The sequence below is a fragment of the Trachurus trachurus genome (assembly GCF_905171665.1).
Source record: "Trachurus trachurus genome assembly, chromosome: 6".
NCBI classification, from domain to species: Eukaryota; Metazoa; Chordata; class Actinopteri; order Carangiformes; family Carangidae; genus Trachurus; species Trachurus trachurus.
The window spans coordinates 5,938,818-5,964,405 of NC_139897.1; the positions used below are offsets into that span (position 1 = coordinate 5,938,818).

At 43.0% G+C, this 25,588-nt stretch overlaps 2 protein-coding genes across 2 annotated transcripts in view; one reads left to right on the forward strand and one right to left on the reverse strand.

Moving 5' to 3' along the window:
• Positions 1-25,588, reverse strand: part of LOC310987047 (unconventional myosin-IXAa-like) — a 183,305-nt gene that overhangs the window by 128,014 nt on the left and 29,703 nt on the right. Inside the window, exon 2 of the mRNA XM_083973193.1 lies at positions 7,908-8,877. Coding sequence (XP_083829319.1) covers positions 7,908-8,810 — 903 coding nt within the window. The 5' untranslated portion in view covers positions 8,811-8,877. The remainder of the gene's footprint in view (positions 1-7,907; positions 8,878-25,588) is intronic.
• Positions 1-25,588, forward strand: part of crabp1a (cellular retinoic acid binding protein 1a) — a gene marked incomplete at its 3' end in the record, with an annotated part of 415,466 nt that overhangs the window by 108,235 nt on the left and 281,643 nt on the right. The gene's annotated exons all lie outside the window — the stretch shown is intronic.

Below are 25,588 nucleotides of genomic sequence, written 5' to 3' on the forward strand. Positions count from 1 at the left end.
GTAGATTAAGGTGAACAAATATATTTAACATTTTTTGGTTTAAAGCCCCAGTATGTAACTTATTTGGCTTTTTATTAGCAAAAATCAAATATTGCTTTCATAAATAATTTGCCTCGTGCTGGTGGACCACTTGTTTCCATAGACGCTTGTTTATCCTGTTACATGCAGCGTCTGTTGTCTGTCTGACATCTGCCCGATTTCACGTGAATGCAACATCAAGAATACGTTCCAATATGCAACCGCACCGCTAGATGGGGGGAATTCCTACATATTATACCTTTAACAACAAAAAAAAGTATATATATATATATATGAGCCAATAATTGAACTACTTGCTCCTCACATTCATAATGACATATCTGTCTCATTGATATATAAGTTTATGATATCAATATCTATCATATTATGGAACATGTAACAAACACCAGCACTGTTTTGCATTTAAAGAACTGGTCAATCAGACAATCAGGAGAGGAGATTCAGAGTCAATCTTCTAATTGGCTGAACCTTTTTTGAGTGACTGAATAAAAATACATCACTTTTCAGGTAAAAACCCAGAGAGGCCAAATCCAGCAAGGATGGATGATGGGTCCAAGTGGGCGGGGCCTGGCTGAGAGCACTTTTGTTGTGACATCACAAAGTTACATAATTCCTAACCTCACAGTATAAATACAAAACCTAGACTGGCTTTAAAAATAAATACATAAATGAAAATCTACCTTTAATAAGACACGTGTCACCCAGCTTGTACATGTTTCAAAAACTTGTGGAATATTTCCCTCCCCTGCTCTCAGCACAGTGTGCCGACAAAAATAGTCTCCAAATCTAATTTGAAATGCAGCAATCCCACAGCCAGGAGCAGCTCAGCATGCTGCTGCAGTCGAGAGACAGCAGCAAGACAAAGTGCAGACCGTGTAAAAAATTCATGCACTAACAGAAAATAACAACAGTATAAATAACAAATCGGAAACGATTAGTGAGAGACTTCAGACGGACACAGTTTCCATCAGTGGGAATCAACTTAAAACCAAACTAAGGGTATAAATTCAGGGTGGATTTGCCAACATGGATATCAAATGTTGTGTTACTTGATAGTTTAATAATGAAAAACACCAAGCCAGGCCAAAAAAGGCAGACCGTGAGGTGGAAACGAAATCTGGTATGAATCTTGTGTGTGCTGCTTAAGTGTTCGGCTATGAACTTGTTGTGTTGCGTGTGAATACGTTTGCCCTCGTTTCTTGCTGTGTGCGAGTGATGGTCGTCCACGCCGGCTCGACGACTGACTAAAATAGCTCCGGTCTGCGGCGCTGTTGACCTTGCACTCGACAGTAACACAATGTGAAGTGCAGGGCTGACAGCCACGCTGCTCAGCTGGATGCAGCGCAGTGAGGGCAAACAGGAGAGAGAAGAGGAAGGTCACAGGAGGTCAGCCTCACATTTCAGCATCTGCATCCACTCACAAGCAAGAAACTCTTTTATCGGGCTGCTCCGTTTGATTCCAGCCTTCACTTACAGCTTATTTTCTGCCATTTCCCCTGAGCAGAAAGAAGCCGCAAAAAACAAGACGTGCTGCTCTTTAATTCACATGTAAATTCTGTCAATCAAACCGTGGTGGGCATAAAATTCAATAATAATTGATTTTAAATATTTATAAGGAACAAGGTTTTAAAATAAATGATATTTCACTCATTCGTAGGTTCCCCTCCCCCTCTCCATTCATCCAGTTGGCAGTAAGCTTCTTAAGTGAATCCAAAGAGAATGACTTATCTGAGTCTACAGGCTCTTACACAAATGTTTCTCAAACCGAGGCCCAGCCACAGCGGCTCCTGCCAGGGAGACGCACTTCATCCACTGAAATCTCTTCATTTCTATTCCAGATGCTGATGCAGAGGTGAAGTCAAAGATGGACGTAAACAAGCTACAGTAGCTTGTGTTTACTTCACATAAGAATATAATCACGATGCAAAACCTATGCACAGGCTTAGATCCCCTCATGGCAGCGTTTGCCTTCACGGGACAGAGTCAACAGAATATATTAGTTCTGCAACCGAAGAGTCTTTTCATTATTGATTAATCTGTACATTATTTTCTTGATTCATTGTTTAATGAACAAAATGCCCAAAAAAATGCTCATCAAATGACTTTTTTAACGATTGAAAAAGAAGTAGTCTAAGCCCAAAGATATCCAGTTTTTACTGATATAACATAAAATATAAATATAATAAAATAATCGGTTTGAGTAGGTTTTTAAGAAAAAAAAGTCCAAATTCTCTGATTCCAGCTTCTTAAATGTGAATATTTCTGGTTTCTTTGTTCCTTTATGACAATAAACTGAGTCTCTCTTTGGTTTGTGGACAAAACAAGACATTTGAGGATGTCATCTTGTGGTTTTAGAAACATTTATTTACATTTTATTGACCAAACAACTAATTGATTAATCGTTTAAAAAAAGATTAATCGATAATGAAAACAATCGTTAGTTGCAGCCCTAATATACTGTATGTGCATGACATGATCTCTCTGCAGAATGAGGAGGTTTCTGATAAGCAGCTTGGATGCAACATGCACTCTATAGTAAGTAAAATGTCAGTCAGACATTTTTTGCATTACATGTTCACTTCAAACTTTGGAAACGGTGACAGTGTGACTTTTGTTTCAGTTGTGCAGCAGCTTGATCATTAGTTGTTAAATGATCTGTCAAATATTTGCTCATGAGGCTAGTATGTGACCGTTCTGCTGCTAAAGGCTCCACTGTGTTCACCATGGTGATCTGTGACAGCTACGCTTCACAGAGCTGAGTGGAGTGGCAGATTCACATTCAAATATCAATTATAGGTGCATTAAACATATCGTGTTTGTCGCATTGAATATATTTAAGTGTTGTACTTGGTTGGTTTCCTATTAGAACAGCTCATGTTTTAAAATGGAATTAGGTGAATAACGTCATACACTGTGTGATCTATTACATTTTGGTAACTTCCCCGACTCTATTAAAGTTAAATAACTGCAAATAGAGAAAAGTGAAAGGCCAGTTGCAGCATTAAGAGGGAGGATTAGAGCGGATGGATGGATCACATATGGAGGATATGGCTGCATACAGGGAGACAAAGGGGACCTGACAGCTCCAACACATTCCCTAATGTAAACACATTAGGGAACCAGCAAATTGGCCAGATTCTTAATACTTCTCCAAGACTGGCATGCATTTGTAATCCATCTAATAAGCCTCGCTGACCTCATATTTCCAGCCTGACTCTGCCTCGGGCAAAACATTCAAACATCCACGGAGCCCGAGCAGCAGCGGCAGCAGCATCTGACCGAAGCCAATGGTTCTGTAATTGGCATTACAACTTGTGGAAACCAAAGAATTCGACCGGTTCAGCTCTTGTGCCTTGGCCGACGGTAAACTTTTTACCCCAGAGAGCTGCTTCTCATAGAAAAACACGTCAGGCCCCTAATATCTCTGCATCCAGCTGTCGGGCGTACGATGCAAGACAGAGCGTTAATGTGGACGTCATGTCCAGCTGTCAGGGGGAGACGGAAAACTACAGGGAAACAGTTCATGTACATGTCATGTTTATGTAATATGTAATTTTCTTCAAACATGATCATATTGATGAGTTTTTTGTGAATCACTCTGCAGTGTTAGTCATTCTGAATATATCTGGACATGATGTTGAACCACAATGTCAAACATAAACCAAACAATTTACACTAAACATCTTTAGTTGAATCCAGTTATACGGGCAATATCATGTTGTTTAACATTGTTAAGTATTTAAACAGATTTGCAGATAAGCAGACAACAGAGTTAGAATAATCACAGTCTGGTTAATTGCCTGTGTATCACTGGACTTGGTGTTTTCCTGCTTCCACTCAGACATTTATAGGATTAGTCTTAATGAGTTTGCTCATTGTCATGCTGCTACTGATGTGACCCCAGACAACGTGGAGCTGACAATGTGGTGTCATGGGCTCTTTAATCTCTCTGCTTTGCATGCAATTATTTATGTAAATAGTGTGAAACAGGACACTGTGACCTCCATTATAATGTCAATTTAATTAAAGGTACATTGTGTAGGAATTACTCCCCTCTAGCATTGCGGTTGTATATCGCAAGCAACTCAAACGTATTTTTCATGCTGCATTCACGTGAAATTGGGCAGACAGCAGACGGACAACAGCTGCTGCACGTAATGGCATAAACAAGCTTGTTGTCATGGCGATGCTGTATTGTTTACCTGACCCACGTTTTACCGGGTTCCTCTGGACTTCTGTGGCTAAAATGACATCTGGTTTGTTACCAACGGCCGTCTGCCCGACTGCACGTGAATGCAGCATCAGTGTAACGCTCCATTCCTCCTCACTGCACTGCGGTTTCCGTGGTTTCCTACCGTCACGCTGCCACAGAACATAAAAACATGGCGACACCACATGGCAGCAGCACCGAGCTTACCCGCTCCATGTAGATATGAATGATATGAACGGCTCATTCAGAGCTGAAAGGAACACTTCAGTTTGTTGATGGGGGGGGTTACTGATTAATGAAAAACATACTTTTGCAGAGTTGTTGTATAGATAACAGGAGAAGTTACACAATGTCCCTTTAAAGATTTTAATGAAGGCACTGAACATCACACTGGTAAAGAAACACTTTTTCTTTCTTGCAGAGCAAAGTAAAAAAAAAAAAATTGGTCCGCACCAAACCTGTCAGACTTTCCTGGTTCCCCTAGGGTATTTTCCAAAATTTGCACTTTGACTGCACCTACATGCTGTGAAGTTGTCTGTAGTAATATTTTCATCTTAAATCTGATCTTCTTCCTGTATTGTCCTTGTGATATCATGTTTCCTACATCTGGCAGAGTATCAAGAACACAGAGAGACGACAAAACTAATGTATGCTGTGTTACATTATATCTGCCTTTGCCTGTTTGTCTCTGTCACATGTAAACTGCGCAGCTTGTCTCTGGCACCTCGGACATGACAGGTGATTGATGGGGAAGTGATTACATGGGAGAGAGTCATGCTCACACCGCACACACCAACCAACGGTATCCAGTTCCGCAGAGACTAATGTTCCTCTGTGTATTATCATCAGAAACAGGCCGTTTGGGTCGGCTCACCGCTGCCTCCTCTGACAAGCCTTCGCTGGTCACTGTCCAACCGTCAGCTGCAGAGAAGTGCAACTGTGGCGCATGTGACAGCCAGGTTCAACCACAGGTATGTCTGTGGGGAAGCTAGTCACTGTCAACACGCAATACATCCTCCACTCTTATCTTTAAGAGATTGTTGGTGCTCAGTGTTGGGCATAAAAAGTATATATAGAGCAGGGCTTTGCACTAAGGCACAGTCGGGGTGGCGGGGGGCAGGCTATATTAATTTCTCAGACATTTGCTCTATTATTATTATTATCATCATCATTAATATCTACTCTATAAATTATTATCATCATCTTATTATTATTACAACAACATATTGCATCTTCTTTTATTCATTAACTAAGTATGCCAAATGCTAATGCACCAATAGTTACTTGTTACTTTCTCCAAAATGTAACTGAGTAAGTAGCTGAATTGCTACATTATAAAAGTACGGTAACTAATTACCAGGAAAAATAACTATTGCGGTACTTGTTAATAAAATGCTCAAATATGTTAAATTACTTGGACTCGCACCCCAAAACCTCCCGTTTATCTGGAACTAACCAACTCACACAGTCTTCCTCCACACAGGCAGGCTCGTCGACGCATCGTGGTGGAGCTGCCTGTGCGGAGGAATACTGAGTGAGTTGGTTAGTTCCAGATAAACGGCTTCTTTCCGACTAGTTGATGGACTTAAAAAAAAAAAGTGTGTATAACGTAACTTTAACAGGTGTATTATTTTCTGACGGAACTTCTTGAGTCAAGTAACGGCTCATTTTATTGTCAGTAACAGTAATGGTGTTATAACGGGGGAAACAGTCACTTTTTTGATTACTCGTTACTGCAAAAAGTAGCACCGTTAGTCACGCCGTTATTTTATAACGCCTTCATTTCCGTCACTGTTGGTGCTGCATAAAGCGCGAGTCCATCTAGATTCAGTTAGGTTTCAGTGCCATTCTTTTTTTTAAGTAATAAAGTGGAAACTTGAAAGCAGCTGCAGTCACGATTTTCTTCACCCAGAGTCAGCGCGGACGTCTCAGGAGGTGATTCATGACTTCCAGATGACAAACTATAGATCCAAGTGTCTGTGCTGTACAGACCTCCACATGGGACCCACAGCAGACACAGCTGTGTGTTGACATGACGTTCCCATACGTCCTGACAGGAAGCCGGGAGCTTGCGGGACAAAATGGCAGCCAGAAAAACAACAAACCACTTGAAGGCTCACAGAGTCTGAGCCATCAGGCAGAAAACATGTCGTCCTTGATGAGACCTTCATGAAAAAACATGAAATTCCCAATGAAATTCCATAATCCATTATTGATTTATAATCCAAGGCGGATTAGACGACATTCCATTAGTTTTTTTTTTCTCCTCCCTGTCAATGCAGAGATTGGACAGTACGGAAAACCCCCCATTTCTGGGTCACATAATATATATAAGAGTCATATGCGCTAAATCCGGGGGCTAAATATAGGTTTTCCCCACATGTGGGGGCATTCCAGTTTGAGAAGGACATTTCTATAATCCATTTCATGCCTCGTCTCATGAGCTGACATTCCAGCGCCAGAGAAATAACCTGCTGACTTCTGCTCAGATTTCATCAGGCTTTTGTCACTTCCTTTAACCGGGGTGTCTAATTCACAACATATGAACTGAATTCAGTCCGCCGCACACAGCAAACACAGGACAACTGTATTAGAAACATCCATCCTAAACTGAGGAGACACCACGGCTTCAGCACTACAACAAGCACCAAACACTCTGCTTTGGCATTAAAGGGTTAAATTTCATCTGTATTCCAGCTGAATGTCCTGAGGCTACAACCACAATACGACATTTACATTTTAGTACAAAAAAAAACATCTTTCTCCAGATTGTATATCAGAAACAATCTGTATCCATCCTTGTGAGGTTAGATACAGAAAATGCTACGAATGAGAAAAAGCAAAAGCAGCTGTACTGTAGCATTAACACAGAATTAAACTGCACAGCAGTGACTAGCAAACAAAACAAGGCCAGTTACTGTCTATGTCCAGTAACTCCATTCTCCATGTTGCCTTAGTGATGATAAGAGCCAATAAGGGAGCGACTGTGGGTGTGTATGACATCATTTCCAGAGGTCAGTTTCCGTCCAGACTACACTGCCAGAGTTTTCAAATGTTTCCAAAAATCTAAAATCTAAAGGATGATGAGGATGACAGAAAGAAACATGGCAAGAGAGATGTTTTTTAAAACTAAAGCATAGTAAAAAAAAAAAAAAAAAATAGCTAACTACATTCAAGAACTAAATTGGAAAATAAGGAAAACTAATTTGTGCATCTTTCAATTTTCAAACTGAAAAGCAGGAACTATGGACCGGGAAAGTTAGACACGTGTTCCTTTGGATTAAACGGCAGGTGAAGCTCCAGACTTATTAGAAAATTCTCACAGTAAAAAGCTCCATTTGACTCAACTCAGCTGGTCTTCAGGAGCAAATTCTTAGAACAACTATCAACGTTTTTTCACTCAAACACTTAGGCTAATTCCTGTCCAATCAGCTGCTTTCCTCAGCAGGCAGCATTCATCAAAGGTTTGGAAGTGTTTGTCTCTCTGTATTAGTTTCAGAGGTTTTCTTTGTGACATGAGGAACTCAACCACAACCAAAATCTAATCAGCTGTTCCTTGGCCCTGACAAAGTACCATGCAAATGTAATTTGGAGATTTCTTGTCAACACTCACACAAACATGATCTGTGCTGCAGGTGTTGTTCAGTGAGTTTCTTACCTCCAGCACCGGCCCTGCTCCCAGGATGATCTGCTCCACGCCGCTGGCGAACCCCTTCTGGCTGAGCGCCGTCAGGTGATGAATGAGGAAGTTGGTGCTCTGGGTCTTCCCTGACCCGCTCTCACCGGATATCACTATGCACTGGTTCTTCCTCCGCTGCAGCATGGCGTGATACGCCACGTCCGCCACGGCGTAAATGTGGGGCTCCAGCTTCCCCAGCGTGTGGTTGTCGTACAATTTGACATATTTGGGGTTGTAGACGGGCAGGAACTGGAACGGGTTTATCACGATCAGAATACTCCCAATGTACGTGTAGATCTTCTCCTGGCGGAAACGCGCGCGGAGGCTCTCCAGAATGGCGCGCTCCGTCAGCTCCGGGAGAGTGCAAAGGTCAGACGGAGGCTCTGTCCCTGTGGGCTGGGGAAGGAAACCCCGCTCCACCATGCGCCGGCGCTCCTCGGTCACCCGCAGCCACATCTGCAGGCTGCCGCCGTAGTGGATGGACCCGTCCAGGTTCTTCTCCCGCAGGAGGAAGCGGTAGTCGTCTCCGCTGCACAGGCCGCTGCGGTTCTCCAGGGCGCTGCGCGGCCACAGCATCATCCGCTGGACGGGGCAGTCCCCGGGGTTCAGGATCCATTCCTCCCCGCCGAACTCCTTCACCTCGGCCAGCACGTAGCACTTGGTACGCTCCAGGCGCAACCGGTCGATGAGGCACTCGATGGCTTCGGCAGCTGTGGTGTTCTTGCGGGCGCCGACGGGGCAGTAGATGGTGCCCTCGGCCAGGGCGCCCGGGTAGACGCGCAAGGTGAACTCCTGGTCCTCCAGGCGCCGCCGCATGCTGCCGCTGGCGGTGGCCATGTTGGCGCTGCTGGCGTAGCTGCAGCCGCCATCTTGTAAGCTCATGGTGGCGCAGCAGGTCCCATCAGCACAGCGCTCTCTGGGCCCGGAGGACTGACTCAGGACATCCCAACTGGAGGAGGACAGAGAGAGAGGGGGCAGGGGAAAAAGGAGACACAGAGATGGAGAACGGTTAAACATGTGAAATATGGCGGCGAAGCAACATCAAGGGTCCAAAAGGAGAAACCAGTGGACATTAGGGCTGGTAAATTCATGCAAAACCGCTGATGCGTGTTCCTGTCGGGGCAGTTTTTCAGCAAGCAGTCTCTGTATTTACCTCTAAAACAACTCTGTCTCGTAACGTTCTGTTATTATCTCATAGCGTGGTGAATGTGCAGGTCACAACTTGTCCACCAGAGCGCTTTGGAGTTGTTGGATTGTGTATTTGATGAGTTTGATGAGGGAAATCAAGACATCCCATTAGCCTCTTAGCTCTAAACAGCTTGCGACTCTGCTCCGCCGTTCTAAAAACAGCTTGCACCGACAATTAAAGGTAACGAAACCTGCTCCTAAAACTATAGGGATTATGGCAATGGGCCAATTTGCCAGAATGTTGAACTATCCCTTTAAAGTGAAATTGCTGCAACAACTCTCGCTGTTAACTGATAAGATTAAAATGCTGTATTGAATGTCTGTGACTATGCTTGTGCCGATCAGCAACCCAATCCTCTATCGTCGATTGAGAGGATGATCAATGTTTTTTTTTTTTTTGCCGTTATAAAACACACACGCTGTGCAGCTGATCAGCACTCTGGAGGTTTGATCTTCACATGTTGAACTCTTTTTATACAAAGAGTTCATGTTTTTTTTTAGCAGCCTCGTTGTTACAGGTGAGGCACATCGATCGAGAATCGATGTCGAATCTAATCGTGACCCTAAAAATCGGAATCGAATCGTGAGACACCCAAAGACTCACATCCGTAGCGGACATCAGTTCACGTCCTCACATTTCCAGTACATTGAGTCACAACAGGGTCAGTAGAGTCATGGAGATTTCATCTGTCCCATGACAGAGAAGTCAGACTCAAAGGGCTTTCTGTGTCAGACTGTAAAGAGAACCACTATCACACAGGCCACAAAAGAGAAGCATGAGACCGAGTCAGAGACAGAGACAAGAACTGATAGCCATTCAAAACAATGAGCAACAGTAGCTGCTTCATGAATTTAAAAGCTACTGGCCACCGCTTATCAGAGCCACATACCCCATGAGTATGTGTGTGTGTGTGTGTGTGTGTGTGTGTGTGTGTGTGTGTGTGTGTGTGTGTGTGTGTGTGTGTGTGTGTGTGTGTGTGTGTGTGTGTGTGTGTGTGTGTGTGTGTGTGTGTGTGTGTGTACTCATGTGATAATCCAAGGCCTGTAGCCGTGTGCCAAGATTAACAGCTGCCACCTTCCACACAAAAGTGGCTGTAATGAGAGTACAATGGTGTAATTCACCACTTCCCTGTTGACAGTGGACACAGCACTCCATTTTCCCTCTCTTTCTTTTTACACACACACACACACACACACACACACACACACACACACACTCAGTCCAGTTTCACACACTCTAAGGCTCATTGAGCGAAGTCACAACCGTAGCAGCGATTAAAGCTTCAGTAGCAAATATTGAGTGTTTTCTAAGCAGCGGTTTTCTTTTCATAGGATAAAATATCAAACTTATTTAGATCTTTTAAATAGCAAAAATGTTGTTTAATGTCATTATATGTGTGTGTACACTACAGTTTGTTTCTGGGATCACTGTCTTCTCATTCTTCAGTGACAGGAGGTATCATTAGACTTTCACATGGTCAGTGGTTAGTACTATTTATGAAGCACATTTTACTGCAACAGTCTCAAATACAGGAAATGTAAAAGAGTGAGTGTTTTGTTTTGCAGGACATCAGTCACCGCAAAAATATAAAATGTCAATACCCCAAGAGGAGAGGATGAAAAAACTGAGGAAAAAAAAAAAACAGAAACTGAAAGTGATGCATATTGAATGTAGGATGAAGCGATGTCTGCCAGTAGCCCCGCCCCCCTCTGCTGCGCGATTCCTTTCAATTATCTCTTATTTCTAAGCGAGAGCTTCTCGACGTTGTCTTCTCATCTACCAGACTTCGTCTCTCTCATGCTGGCTCTGTCGCTCTGACTCTCTGAATATTCACTGCCAACACAAACACACACAAAGGCCACATCATTAAATGTCTACTATTTCCCCTCTCGCTTTCCCAGATCAAGTCTCGGCTCAAATAAGTCGAGCCGTGATGCAAAAACACAGGAGACGGCGGCGGGAGAAAAGGTCAGAAACAAGCAAAGTCACAATCGCTCAAAACGATGAGAGTAAAAAAAAAAACAACAACAACAAAAAAAACGACTATTGGTTTTGAATCCTGACTCTCTGGTTTTCTGGATGACATTTTACTTTCTAAGGTTTTCTCAGCCAAGCCCATGTGCTGGATAGATAGAGAAAGAGAAAGAGGGAAAGAGAGGATGAGGCAGCGGCCCAGACAGACGCTCCTCTCCTCTCCCTCCTGCTGTCTGGACTGATCCTGACCACCTACATCAGTCTGCAGGAGCACACCAGCATACCAGCACCAGACAGAGCCAGAGAGAGAGAGGGGAGAGAGGGAGAGAGGAGAGAGAGAAAGGAGGAGGAGGAGGGGGGGGCTGTCTGTGAGAAACAAAGAAGTGAACTGTGCGGGATGAAAGACGGAGCGGAGGCAGAGAAGACAGAGCTGAGAAACAGACAGAGATGAGAGAGAGTACACAAGACTCAAAGCAGTGTCCCCGCACCGCTGATGCAGCCGCTAATGAGCTGCTCAAATGAGTAAAAGGTCAGAGTTGCGTGTCTGTTATGCAGATATGTAAATACAGTCGGTGCTCCTGGTCTGTCTGCTGGTTTCCTTTCGGGCGCTTGTTGTACTTGTATGAATTAGAGACCAAAAGAAATGAAAGGAAAACACTAAAGAATGCATTACACCTGCTTGTCACTCAAGCTCCCAGTCTGCAGATTTAATTCAATCTGATTAGTAGTGAGTGAAATCATGTAAATAGACTGGACTTGTTAATAAGCTATTCATTCTACACCCAAACTACAGTATGTGAAAAAGGCCAAAAGACTTAGTAAAGGTTCGGTCTTATATATATATATATATAAATCTGTTGAGAGTGAAATGTCAACACAGCAGGAAAATGGTGCAGTCAACATCTGGTAAGGAGCGGAGCAGACACAGCACAGTTCTACTGGAGAGGCTAAAGATCACATGTGTAAACAGTACTAAACAATTGGCTGAAGACTGGAGTCTGATAACAAATAAGACTTTGTTATTTTATTATGACTGAAGTGATCAGTGAAAATGATTCAACACATGAGCTTTTCATCAAATATTAAAGGTCCCATGTTGTATAAATGTTGATTCCCATGTCTTTTTTCATTAGCACTCAGGTCTTGGTTCTATATCACTACTGTAAAAGTATTAAACCTCAGTCCACAGAGAAAAGCACACGGCCTGCATTCAGAAACTGAGCTTTAAAAACCTTAAATCTAGACTTCTGTAACTTTGTGATGTCACAATAATAGACGTGCCCCGAGTAGGATTTGGTTTCTTTGAGCATTTACCTGAAAGCTGCTATATTTCTATTAGATCACCCACAATCCCCCTGCTGCCTTTTTCAGGTTGATAGAAAAACATGAACGCTCTTGCCTTCATTCAGCTCTGCAGCTGATCTGTGCTCCATCCCAGCTGTCAGTTCAACTCATACTGTAAGTCTCAATATAAAGATATGTCACCTATAAGGGATTATCACATGAAATACCAATATTAAGATTTGCATTCTCTATATATTTAAAATATCTATAATGTTTTGTTTTACATTGTATTTCACATATATTGTTGGGAATGCATATTTAAAGTTAATTGTAGCAACTTGCATTTAAAACTATAAAATTGCATATAAAATGTACATGTTTGTTACTGATTAATTTTAGATAAGTATATATTTTTATTCTAGTCTCATACTGTGAGACATTGTGAAAACACTAATATCACCATATGACAATATTAAACATACATATTTGTAGGGGTTAGACACACTCTGTGTCAGTGTATGAAATGTTTCAAATTATTATTATTATAGTAATATTATATTAATATAATATGATTATAATGGGTTTCATATAGAATTCTTACATACAGATCATAATGCACATACATTTGTGCATGGGATGGAAGAATAGACCACTTTCCCTGAATGAGTGATGAGTAAGAAAAGAGAGGAATGCCTGAGTAGACAACATCAGCACCGATACTATTTCAGAGTTTATCACTGTAAAACATTAAAGACATGACAGTGCATATCTGACACAGCACTGATCTCTGGGAAATACCATTCAAAAACACCACAGATGTCGCCAAAATAAAAGGATATTGCGGATTAGCATCTTAAAGGATAGCATGGCACGCCAAATCCCTGCTTCTGGTAATGAAGCTTTTCCCCCTGACGACGGATCCTTTCCTTGGCTATACTGTTGCTTCGACAGACACGACACACCGACCGACACCGCTCCTCTCAGCTCCACAGGAGAGGAGCATAAAATCACTGAACAGCAAGTTTGGAGAAGAGTGACCTCTTTGCTGCCAGTAGCCTGTCTGCTGAGAGTTTATGATCCATGCAAACTGGACGGCAGGAGACATCAGGAAGCTGGAAGGTTGTGTAGAAGCCTCCAGGTGATCAGTGATGGGCCTGATGGATTGTCCTTTAAGGTCAAAGCTCAGAGCGAGGAGCCAAGGTTACATACCAGCTAACGGCTGTGACAAATCACATGAGGTGGAGCTGCAGAGCTGGCTCAAATATTTCAGGAGATGAAAAAAAACAAACAAAAAAAAACCAGACTTTCCTGGCATTTCCTTGAACAGCTGCATGAAGTGAAGCCGCTCAGGAAGGAAGTGGACGGCTATGAGACATGTTGAGCACAATGGATGGATGTGACCTTAATACAGTATGTTCAGCATTTGCTGCAAGAAAAGCGCAGCTGACAAGAGTTGTGATGGTGATGGATGAAGCAGGAAAGTGACAGAAGTCAGGCACGGCGAGACAGAGAGGAGATGATAGAAGAAGTTAAAAAAGAAGCGGCCAAGTGGAGGAGCCCGAACGCCTCTTAGGCCTTTGTTTTGACACGGTTGAATCTGAAGCGCTGACAGCGTGTTGAGATAAGGCCGTAAAGCGGCCGAGTGCTGAAATGAGTTTGAGCTGTATAGAATGGAGGGAGATTGAGAGAGTGGAGGACGTCTTAATCAGAGGGTGTCAGTCAGGCGGCTGGTGGACAGGTTCAGCTGCAGGTCGTGGCCGTTTAGAGCCGTCACTCAGGTGGAGGAGAAACTGTTAATGTTAAAGGGGACATATTATGGAAATATCACTCTTTGAAGGCTCTTTATTTGGGTGTTTGTCTTGCCTTCTGGTCCCCTCAAATGTGAGATCTGACAAAAAAAATCTGTAATTTTCAGGCTCCCTAGATTGAAATCCATGTGGTTTTACGAGCTGTACCCCTACCTGGTACCAGTAGAAGGGGCAGGGCAAGCAGTGGTTCATTTGCATTTAAAGGGCCAGGCACTGAAACCAGACGTTTTGAACAGGGCTGTTTTGAGAGGATGAAAAGAGCTTTGACATTTGATCCTTGGGGTATTTTGACCAAAGCATGTCACAGACATGTCTTTAAAGCGGCGTTCACACCGGACGCGATAGACGCGAATGGAGCGGCAACTCTACATTGAAAATCAATGTAAATGGCGCGATGACATGGATGCAGGCGGAGGCGGCGCGAATGGAGCGTCTGGAGCGATGAGACGCGGCGCGAATGAAGCGTCTGGAGCGGCGCGAATAAAGTTGAAAATATTTAACTTTTCAGGCGGCATCGCGCCGTGACATCCAATCAGCGCCGAGTTCAAGCCGACGACGTCACTTCTCTGTACGGTTGTTTACACTCAGAACAACATGAAGGAGAAGCTAATTGTAGGCTATATGAGCTGTGTGTGGGCACCGCTGCCGTCTTCTACACAGAGTGAACAAAAAACACACACACACACACACACACACACACACACACACACACACACACACACACACAGTGAACCCAGACAGGACGGCGGGTGGTTTTCTGGTGTTTCTGAGACTTGTACAGCAGCTACAGTGCAGCAACGGTGGTGATATCAGCCACGATTGACGTGGAAAGAGAGCGGGTTGAGATCACCGGTTTTCAAATTAACGGGCGGAGCGTCTAGCGCGAATGAGGCGATGGACGCGAATGATCCAAAATGACCAAGCGGCGCGAATGAAGCGTCTGGCGCGATTATATTCGCGTCTATCGCGTTCGGTGTGAACGCCGCTTAAGACACCTGGGAACTATTTTCATTTGTGGAAAAGGGGCAGAAGATGTCTCCTTTAAAAACAGAGGTGCTTCCAAATACGTCAATATTTAAAAAGAAGGAGGGAGAGACGAGGAATAAAGAACCAGATTATTTCCATTTATGATTTGCCGATTGTCTAAATTGTTTAAATGTAATAAAACTAACTTTCTTTTTGTTGGCTTAACAGTCAACAACTTCAAAACATTCCGTTTACTACCATTGAAAAACACTGGTCCATTGCTTTGTTGATTCAGAAGAAGATATGTTGATTTATATATACTGTATATATCTGTGGTTTTAAGAATTAAAACCATCTGAGTGTTTTTTTTTTTTACATCTCCTCTCTCTGGAGGACTTCAGTGAGCCAATCAGAAGAGAGGAGGGTCTGAGCTTCACAACATTACAGAGGTAATGACGGCTGGTTTTAAGGCTCAGTGACTGTATTCCTGCAGTGACTTTGATACTTTCAGTATTAATATTGAGCCAGAGCTGCTTTACATAAAAAAATACAATCCATACCTTTTTTAATCTATGGAGGCACAATTGATAATTAGCTGAGAGACAGTGAGACGGTGAAGTCAACTATCTCCACTGCATATGACCAATATACATTTGAAGGATGTATATTTGTCAGTATAAACTGATGGACACGTACTTGTAACAGATTCAGATCCAGGCCTGGACCAGTTAGACAAACAGTCTGATTTCATTATGTTTCTTTTTTTAAGGTGGATTTGGATGCACTCAGACTTTCTGTAATGTCATTATCCTTAACAACTTCCCACAACAATTGTGCCATCTCCTCTGTGGCTGCATGCGTCCATTATGCTGCTGCAATAGAATGTTATTACTGTAAGTGCATTTATTTGTCGTTATGTTCAGACAAAAGCATGAAATATGAGCAACATTAGTTTTTATTGACTTTCAAACTTAGACCCATTGTTATAGACTCATAGGAGGCTTTATAATAGGCCTGGGTGACATCCAACATTTAATATCTCCCAGGTTTTGCAGGGATAGGGGTGTGGTTGGGTGTGGGATTTTTTTTTATTAAAGGGAGTACGAGGAGTTTCGGAAAGCGGTCGTAGTTCCGACCATAAACGATGCCAACTAGCGATCCGGCGGCGTTATTCCCATGACCCGCCGGGCAGCGTCCGGGAAACCAAAACTAGTATATAGGAAATGCTGGGCGAGCCGACCACTAAATAATAATAACAAAATTACTATAAAGACAAAACTATATATTTATCGAAAATGGACCCATTAACAAATGTGGGTAACATAGATTCATCCACAATAATATGAGACTTTTTTTTATAACCAAGTACAAACTGCTCGTTGTCCCTTTAATTCAGAAAAAAAGAAATATATCTCCAATAATCATATTTTTGTAAATATTACTCCGAATTTTCTTCTTACTTTCTTTTTCTTACCAATTTAGACAATTAGGCCTAGCTTAAGCTTAGTGTTTTCACCTGAATCCTAGTTTTGGTGCCAACACCAGAACAAAACAAAGACAAGTAAAGTTTCAGTTTAGATACACAGCTGTTAGGAATGTTAGGACTGATGTCTGCAGGGCATTTAAAGCTGCACCACAAGTTAAAGCCTTTTCTCTACCACCAAACGTGACTAACTTCACCATGACAAGAGTTCTCACATCTCCGCAGTTCCTCACATCTGGGTCATTCCAGCTGCTGTAGCTGTTTCTGCTAGAGTCTCCATAAGCTGTTTTTCAGGCGTGCTGTCCCAAGTCCTTAAAGCTGCACAGGATGAGATGGTACCTTTTCTTTTGTTCCTCACCTTATACTGTATCTTGCCATATCCTCTCATAACTTCATCTGTCTCCGTGGCAGAAATGATTACAACACGCAAAACTGTTGCACCTGTTGTTGCTTACATCATCACCTGCAACACACACACCAACGGAACGAGCTAAATGTTACCACTAACACCAAGTTAAGTACGTTTAATCTAAGATATAAATCAGTCAGAATCAGGCCTTTAGTTACCTGTTCATCTGCTGTATAAATACTTCATCTTTTATTGTTCAATTGAATCATTCCCTGTGCCTAAGATGTAAGAAGCCGATGAAAAGCTCATTCAACTTCATCACCAGTTTGCACTCTCTTTATATCTGGCCCTGATGGTTCAAGGAACGCCTTTACAAAGAAAGGAAAAGATTCGGTTTCACATGAAGAAGGTTGTTGAGTAGATTTCTTTTCTTCATTATCAGCTTTGCACCGTGCTCTCTTTCCTGATGAGGAGACATCATTAAAATCTGAGGAGAAGCAGGTCAAGTGTGTGTATCCTGCAGGTGAGACCTGTTTGGCTTGTGGGTGTGGGATATTGTCTCTTCATGACGCAGCCCTGGTGTTTAACATGTTCTCATGTATCAGAGCTCAACAGGACAAACTCCTCACAGCTTTATTTATTTATAAGGGCAGCAGTGAAAAATTATCTCAACAAGCCTTGAACGTGCCGTCGCTGAAAGTTACAACTTGCTCTACAACGTTCTTCACAATCAAATAGAACTGAGTAAAAACTGACTCTTGGCCCTTGTTTTGTTTTCTGTGGTTTAGTGGTTCCTGGAAATGACTGACTGAAAAGTTTAGGGCTTTAATACAAAAGACTTCAGACGTAGTTTTTGACTCATGAGCGTCTGACTGCAGCTGTCTCTCCACTGGAGGTTGAAGTGAAGAGGTAAGTTTCTCATCTTTCATAACGACCACATCCACAGATGATGGTCTGGCGCAGAAGCTGATGTTTTACAGCGGCGAACGTGCGGTAAATCGCCGCGTTTCCAGAAAAACGAACTCATCAGAGGAGACGGGGAGTTTTTTTTTTGTTGTTGTTGTTGTTGTTGTTTTTTTAAAGCTCTCATAAACGTTAGAGAAAGCTGCCTGCCAGGGAGCTGAGCTGGCCCCGGTCCAAGATATTAAACACAGACAAGAAGCTGAGCTGGTCCTGCAGGTCTTCAGAGCCCCGGCTGGTAAACAGTAACACCCCCTCCTCTCCCACAGTCGCTTCTCACCAGCACAAGAGCAATAAACACCAAACCTCAGCATTCCTCAACACGGCTCACACACACATAAACAATCCGTCAACACAGGAGGTGTGTGTCCTTCTTCATCCTAAAACCCGGGCTTGTACTGTACTTAGATTAAACCGAGGATGATTGCATTAGGAGAATAGGATCAGCTCGGTTAAATTACAATTTGAGCTGCGAGTAACACACATTAAATCGCTTCTACCTCCACACACACGCACGCACGCACGCTCGCTCACACACACACACGTGCGCTCCCTCCCCTGATCTGATCACTCATCATTTCAGGATTACAGACATATTTTAACTCTCCGAGGACTCACTCCTCATCTCTGCTGGTAACGTTGCTCATCTACCAAACAACATGACTGAGACCTACAGACCAACACACTTTGTGTTCATCACTGCCCCGTTTTAAAGTTTAAAACTCATTCAAGGTGTGTGTGATTTGCATAAAGCTGAACACACAATCAAATCTTGGGATTTCATAAACTTCAGATCCAACTGACACATGGAGTTTAATCTTTTTATGATAATAAGAATAAACACTGGCAAATAAAACTCTGAAATAAAGCTGCCTGGCTTTACAGTGCAGTAAAATGCTTTTTCTCAGAACCTACTCAGAGTCGGGCTGGAAAAGGTCACAAATGTATAACGGCTGCCACAAGGTTGTCATTTCAAAGTCTCACATTACCTGAAGAAAATGTGGGTGTATGATGGAAATCAGTGTTTTCAGTGTCTTCCCTCCAGGCGCTATTTAGCAAAGTAAGAAAGCTTTTTAAATCTGCTCCAGTAAAACTGCCTGCAGCTTTCATACACTTCAAACCGTGTGAGGCTCGTCTCAGTCAGAACCTGCTGGTGACGTTTTTGACAAAACTGAAAATCTAAAACTATTTGGAACGGACCAGGTGAGCAGAGGTGAGCAGGGTCTATTAGTGGCAGACATAATGAATGTATGGGGAACACTGTATGTCTCCAAAACTTATCATGCAGGTTTCCAGGATGTCAAGTAGTCATACTCAATTCAATGTAACAATTGCCGATGAGAACCGGTGTCAAAAAAGGAAAAAAAGAAAAAAAAATCGATCACGGACTTCATGATCAATTCTTTTGGGTCAGCCCTAGCGGTACTGAAGTTAAACTCACTCAACCATAAAAGATGTGTAAACCCACTCAAAAAAAACTAAACTAAACAAAATACAACTCTGCCCACACCAGTGCGTCTTCCCCAGAATGAGGGAATAAAATAGCTACATAAAATGCTTCTTTATAAAAGAAAAATAGATATTTATATAACTGTACAAGGCATCTATACAGCATGAAGACAGGGAGCACGGTGAGAAGGGAAATTATCTCCAGAAATAAGACAGATCTGCCTCTAGCACGCTTATCCCTTATCCCGGTTTGCATCGTCTGGGTTCGAAACTCACTCCGGGCCGGCCAGACAACATCGGCCACATATACATCTGATTACAACACATGGACAGTAAGGGATGGCGTAGCAGATGTGTGCCTCCTGAAAATGTTTTAATTTAACTGCACCGTATCTGTGGGCTGTGATGTAGGTAGAAAACCGTGTGAGGACAACAAGGACTGTGATTGGCTGTTTGTGGTGGAGTTTATTGAGAGATTTAGGATATTACAGAAAGATTAAGTCGTCTTCTGTCCAGCAGTCCAGCAAAGTGTTTCCAATATGTTCAGACTGTGTGAATCAATGAAGTAATCGATCAATCAATCAGCCACTCAATCCTTTTCAGTGTCAACACTATGGGAAATAATGGTAGAAGTTATGTGGTTGTATCTACAAGAAGCCAAATGAGGCCTGACCGAATACAACACATGGACTGTTAAAAGTCTGGAACATTTACTACTTTAAATTATTGATGAAAAGTTAAGAGTTGAAGTTGTTTCACAGATGTTAATGGTTATTTATCATCTTTAGCAGAGGCTAAGTCCCCGTCCCCGGATCCTCCCTAATGAGAACACAGGTTTATTTAATGTGTGAATGTGATGCAGAGTGTTTCTACTGAACAAAAAAAGTGTTCAGGCAACTTTCCCTGGAAAGTTAGAGGTTAAAAAAGCAAAATAATAAATGCCTTGTGTGTGTATGCGTGTGTGTGTGTGTGTGAATTCCTGAATTCCAGCGGGCCAGCAGAGCTCACAGGAACTGAGCCCACACAGACACAAATATCTGCCAGAGAAACCCGTGCACACCAGAGACAGAGTGCCGAGTCATTCAGTGCTGCACTCTGAGAGGTGTGTGTGTGTGTGTTTGCGTGTGTGTGTGTGCACAAGCAACTGTGCAGCGGAAAGAAATGCATGTGCAAGCTGCAATTTCTGCACTGACATAGATGCTAAAAAAGGAATACAGTCAGGTTTCCCATCATGCTTTGGTACTCAGCTTTGTCCAGACACTTTCCCTCAATAAAGAGAGAAAAAGTAAAGAATTAAATGAACACATTATAGAGTTAAAAGTATAATATGTAGGAATTACCCCCACTGAGCGGTGCGGTTGCATATCGGAACGTATTCCTGATGTTGCATTCATGTGAAATCGGGCAGACGTCAGACAGACAACAGACGCTGCATGTAACAGGATAAACAAGCCAAATAAGTTCCATACTGGGGCTTTAACATAGAAAATATTGTTGTGTATAATCATAATAACATCAACTGAAAACACCTCATGTCATCTCATTTGTTCCTCTCTGCCCTTTGTCATGTGGTCAGTAGAGGAGGAGGAAGACGAGGGAACAGGAAACAAGAAGAGGAAGAGGGGATGATGCAAGGAGAGGAGATGGGAGGAGAGAGAGGTAAGGAAAGCAAACAAGGGGAGTGTGCATGTGTGTGTGCGTGTCTGTGTGTGTGTGTGTGTTGGCGTGTTAAAGACATGCTGCAGAACTGCCTTTCCATCCTCTGCACATTTTCATTACAATCCCCAGTTGGGCGATGACATCACCTCGACCCGCACTGCTCTCCTCCTATCACAACCAACACACACACACACACACACACACACACACACACACACACACACACACACACACTACTACTAACCACCTACCCCCATCCTCCATGCACATACACACACACACACACACACACACACACACACACACACACACACACACACACACACTAATCGAACATCACTGTCAGAAAAAAAAGCCCCGTGCTGGGAGCTGCATTGATTAAAGGCCCCCTCCTCACTACAATCAAACATCTTCTGAGCAGCTGTTGCCATGGTTACAGGCTGATTGAAATCTATTGATGCCATGCGTAGTTGGGATCCTCTCAGTGTTATATTTAATGTGTTTTCTCACAATATAAGAGTTAGGTTTTTTTAGGTGGACAGCAGGACACTGGAGCTGGTTTCAATCATTGTGTTTTTCTATTTGCTTAATCTTTCCCTTCCTTCTCTCTGTTCCTGTTCAATCCTTCTTTTTCAGACACATAACCAGCTGCAGATCAAAGACTTTTTTTTTTTCTTTTTTTACCATTTACAAAAAAACCAACACTTTAAATGAATTCATTGAATAGTTTCAGCCTTCATCAGGTTTGTAAACAAGAACAGCCACTCAAGAAAGATCAGCAGGTCCAACACTCTAACACCAGTTTGGCCTGATTCGGCCCAATGGCTGAATTTTACAAATATTCTTCAATTAAATGTAACTATTGCTTAGCAAATAAGGTGCTTTCACAGTTCACAATTAACATCATGAATCAGGATAAGCTGTAAATGTGCAGCTGCTGATAAGCAGCTTAGCTGGACGTGACTAAAATATCTGGTGGTGATCTCTGTCAATTTGTCACTTTCACTTTCTCCACTTTCATTTTAAAGCTGCAGTGATCAGTCCATCAAGAGCAAATTATCGACAGCAACTATTTTGATTGTGAATTGTGACTGTCATATATTCACTTTGATATGTAAGTCACGTGAATACACTGTGATCACAGCATTATACCTCTTATATCAACATACTGAAAATGTGATTGGCAGCAAACACAAAAGAGTGAGTTCCATGTTTGGATGCAGCTAACAAACCCCCCAGAGACACCGATGACTCTATAAGTGATGAGCAGCGAGTCGTTATTGATCCGAGCCTGTGTGAGCAGAGAGAAAATGTCGACCCCCCCCCCCCCCGCATGGTGGTGGGGTGTGTCCTGACATTTAGTCTGACCAACAAGAACTGACCCTGAGACACACAGACGGTCTGTGGCTGTCGTTTCATGTGACCGCTGAGATATTCATTCCTGATAAAACATGGAGGATGATGTACTGTATCTACAAGTTACTGGTTAGCACGTTAGCAAAACGCTGCTACATTATGGTCAAAACTGCAATTCAGTCGTAAAATTTTCCAGATCTTTCTGTTTTCTTAATATAAATCTGCCATGCTCATATTATCATCCATCTACTTTCCTAATGAGCCTCATGTTTGCCTGTGCCCCATGTGCCTAAATGCCTTTGCTTCGTAGGCATCACCAACATGATGTGTCTGACATCCAAAGACCAAAGCACTCTCTTTTTTACTTTTTTTAGCAATTTTATATAAACCCATAGGTGTGAATGAGAGTGTGAATGGTTGTCTGTCTATATATGTTAGCCCTGCGATAGACTGGCGACCTGTCCAGGGTGTACCCCGCCTCTCGCCCAAAGTCAGCTGAGATAGGCTCCAGCTCACCCGTGACCCTAGTGCAGGATAAGCGGTATAGAAAATGAATGAATGAATGAATGTTTATAGTTTACCAATGTTAGAGGGAATCTGCAGTGTATTACAGAGGGTTAGAAAGAAGGCTCTCTTTTTGCCTGGTAGCTACCTTCTTACTTTGATAAGCCACTTGCAATCTGTTGGACTAAGCAACATTTGTGTATTGATGTCAGTTAAGTTTTAATATGGTTGGTCAAATAAGGTTAGAGCATCATGTGCTGCCACATCCTTCACAAGCTGAATGTGAAGACCGATTGTGCTAAATGTCATTACAAGCCTTCCATTAGTTGCTGTATTACAGTCAGAGTCAAAGCAGCGAACTCATCAACATCACGCCAGGCTAAGAATGAAACCACACAACCATGAATCATGGCTGAAAACATGGGTGACATACAGTATTTTGTTGAAACTAAATCAAATGGAACTTTGTATCAGTGAAGCCAAAACCTCTTTCTATTCTCCTGCTGATGCAGGAGAACAAAAGTGGACGTGGATCTGGGTTGAGCTTAAAATAACAGGTGCAGAACCTGAAAAGTTGGTTCCTAAGGGAACCAAGAAATAGTTGATTCTTTCCTGTGGAACTGTGAAACTGTGAAGACACAGGAAGGAGGAGAAGGCAGCGACTGACAACCTGGAGAAGAAAGAATTTGTCGTGGTCTGAGGAACCTATGTTTGATGGTGACTTGGGCATCTACAGAATTTCAAGAAAAGCTAGAAAGCAGCTCAATAAAGAACAAGTTGTATGAATTTTCCTTTGGGGTTAATGAAGTAAAGTAATTCTTATCTTTGTACTTGGGGAAGACATGGTCAAGGGGTTGGGTTCACTCCAACACTAGACCAAATAATGAATAGACTTTAAAAACTGAAGGAGAATTACAGAGACAGCAAAAAAGTGGCAAAAATATCACAATTGTTGTGTTTACTTCCTCCTGAGTAACGCAGAGTAACGTACTCCCACTCAACTGGTGTGAACGCTGCTAGTTCAACAGAAAGCAGAATGGAACCAGGGCCAGAACCAGAACCTGAACCATGTCTGACTGACAGCGCCCTGTGTGGTCAGCTGAGCTACTGCTGAGGAGCCACTGGACACCACGGGACTGTGGGAAATGAAGGAATAGAACACGATAAGGCGGCGGGGACAAGAAACGCACGCTGTCAATAGGCCGACCACAGACGATACCCAACATCAACAGTCCTGGCCTCCAAACAACGCTACAGAAAGCCATCCGCCTCACCAGGGTCACAGTGTCACTAATGGCTCCATCATCCTCATTGATCTTCCTCTTTCCACCTCTGTTTCCCGTCGGCCACACAGTCCTGTGCTGGGATTAGCGTCCGCAGAGAAACGATCAATATCAGCCTCTCTGTTTTGTGCATTAGACATTCGCATTTTTCATTTTCAAGTAATCAATGCTCGGATAAACTCCTCTGTTGACTCCTTGCCGCAGAGCTCCGCACGTCAAGCGGACGGTGCGCGGGGGCTAACTGAGCCGACGACGTCAACGAGGGGAATTTTCCACCAGCGACACAGAAACAGGAGATGGTTTCAGAAATGACAGTACTTACTTTATGCTGCATTACTCACTCTGAGCTGTTCTAGCTGGAGATGTAAAACGTCAGGAGCAGTTATATGCCCACAAAAGGATGCAATCCCTCTTTTAACCCTTAATTTAAAACATCTTCTTTTCCTTACTGCTACTTTCCAATCTGGTCCAGAGGAGCTCGGGGCTGAGTAATGCCTGTGGACTGACGCTTCCTCATGCATAATTTCTGCACTGTAATGAATGGTAGGGCCGTGGCGTTTTTTTGGGAAGATCAAAGCGAAGCAAATCTGGCCCTAATAATGGCCCTCACAGAGCTGGACGGGGAAAAAGCAAACATGTCACAAGCGACAGGATGCGTGCATGTGTTTGGCTTTTTGATACAGATGCGGGATCCGGCTCCTCGCTGTCCAGGCTCTGACTGCTGAACAGATTTTTTTTTTTTTGAGTGACAGGTACGGTGATTGTTAACCCCGAACACCCGGCCACTTCCTCTCTGCAGGCCTGTCACTTCAGCCTCATGTCAACAACCTGCCACGCCTTGAGGACAGGCAAGACAGGCCAGCATCTAATGCATGCACTGGAGTGTGTGTTTGAGTGTGTGTGTGTGTGTGTGAGTGTAAAAATACATAAAAGCAGCTTCAGTCGCTGCAGACGGAGCCAGAGGTCGTGGAGATGAAGAGCAGCACTTGAGCAGAAGTGGCCTGAAACTCGACACTGGTCACCGCGCAGCCAGAGAAAAGCCAAGACAAGCAAAACAAGGGCGCCACAAGAATCGCCGGTGGCTTGTGTTCCAAACGAGAGATGGTATTTGACAATCAGCAGAGGGAACGTCAAATTCCATGTCTGTGCCCACATTACGGAGCCGGCTTTTGACAGCGGCTCTTAAAGTTTCAGCAGAAAAGCAGAAAAATGTGAAGCGACACGCCGTCGGCTGGAGTCTCTCTTTTTTTCCTGGGCAGCTTTCTCAGGCTTTTTATTCTCTTTGATCATGGTTTTAACCTTACAAGGACAAGACAGACATGACTCATCATTTTAATTTTAACAACAATTCCCCTGAAGACGATGAACCAACACTGAATTCGTCATAAAAAAACAA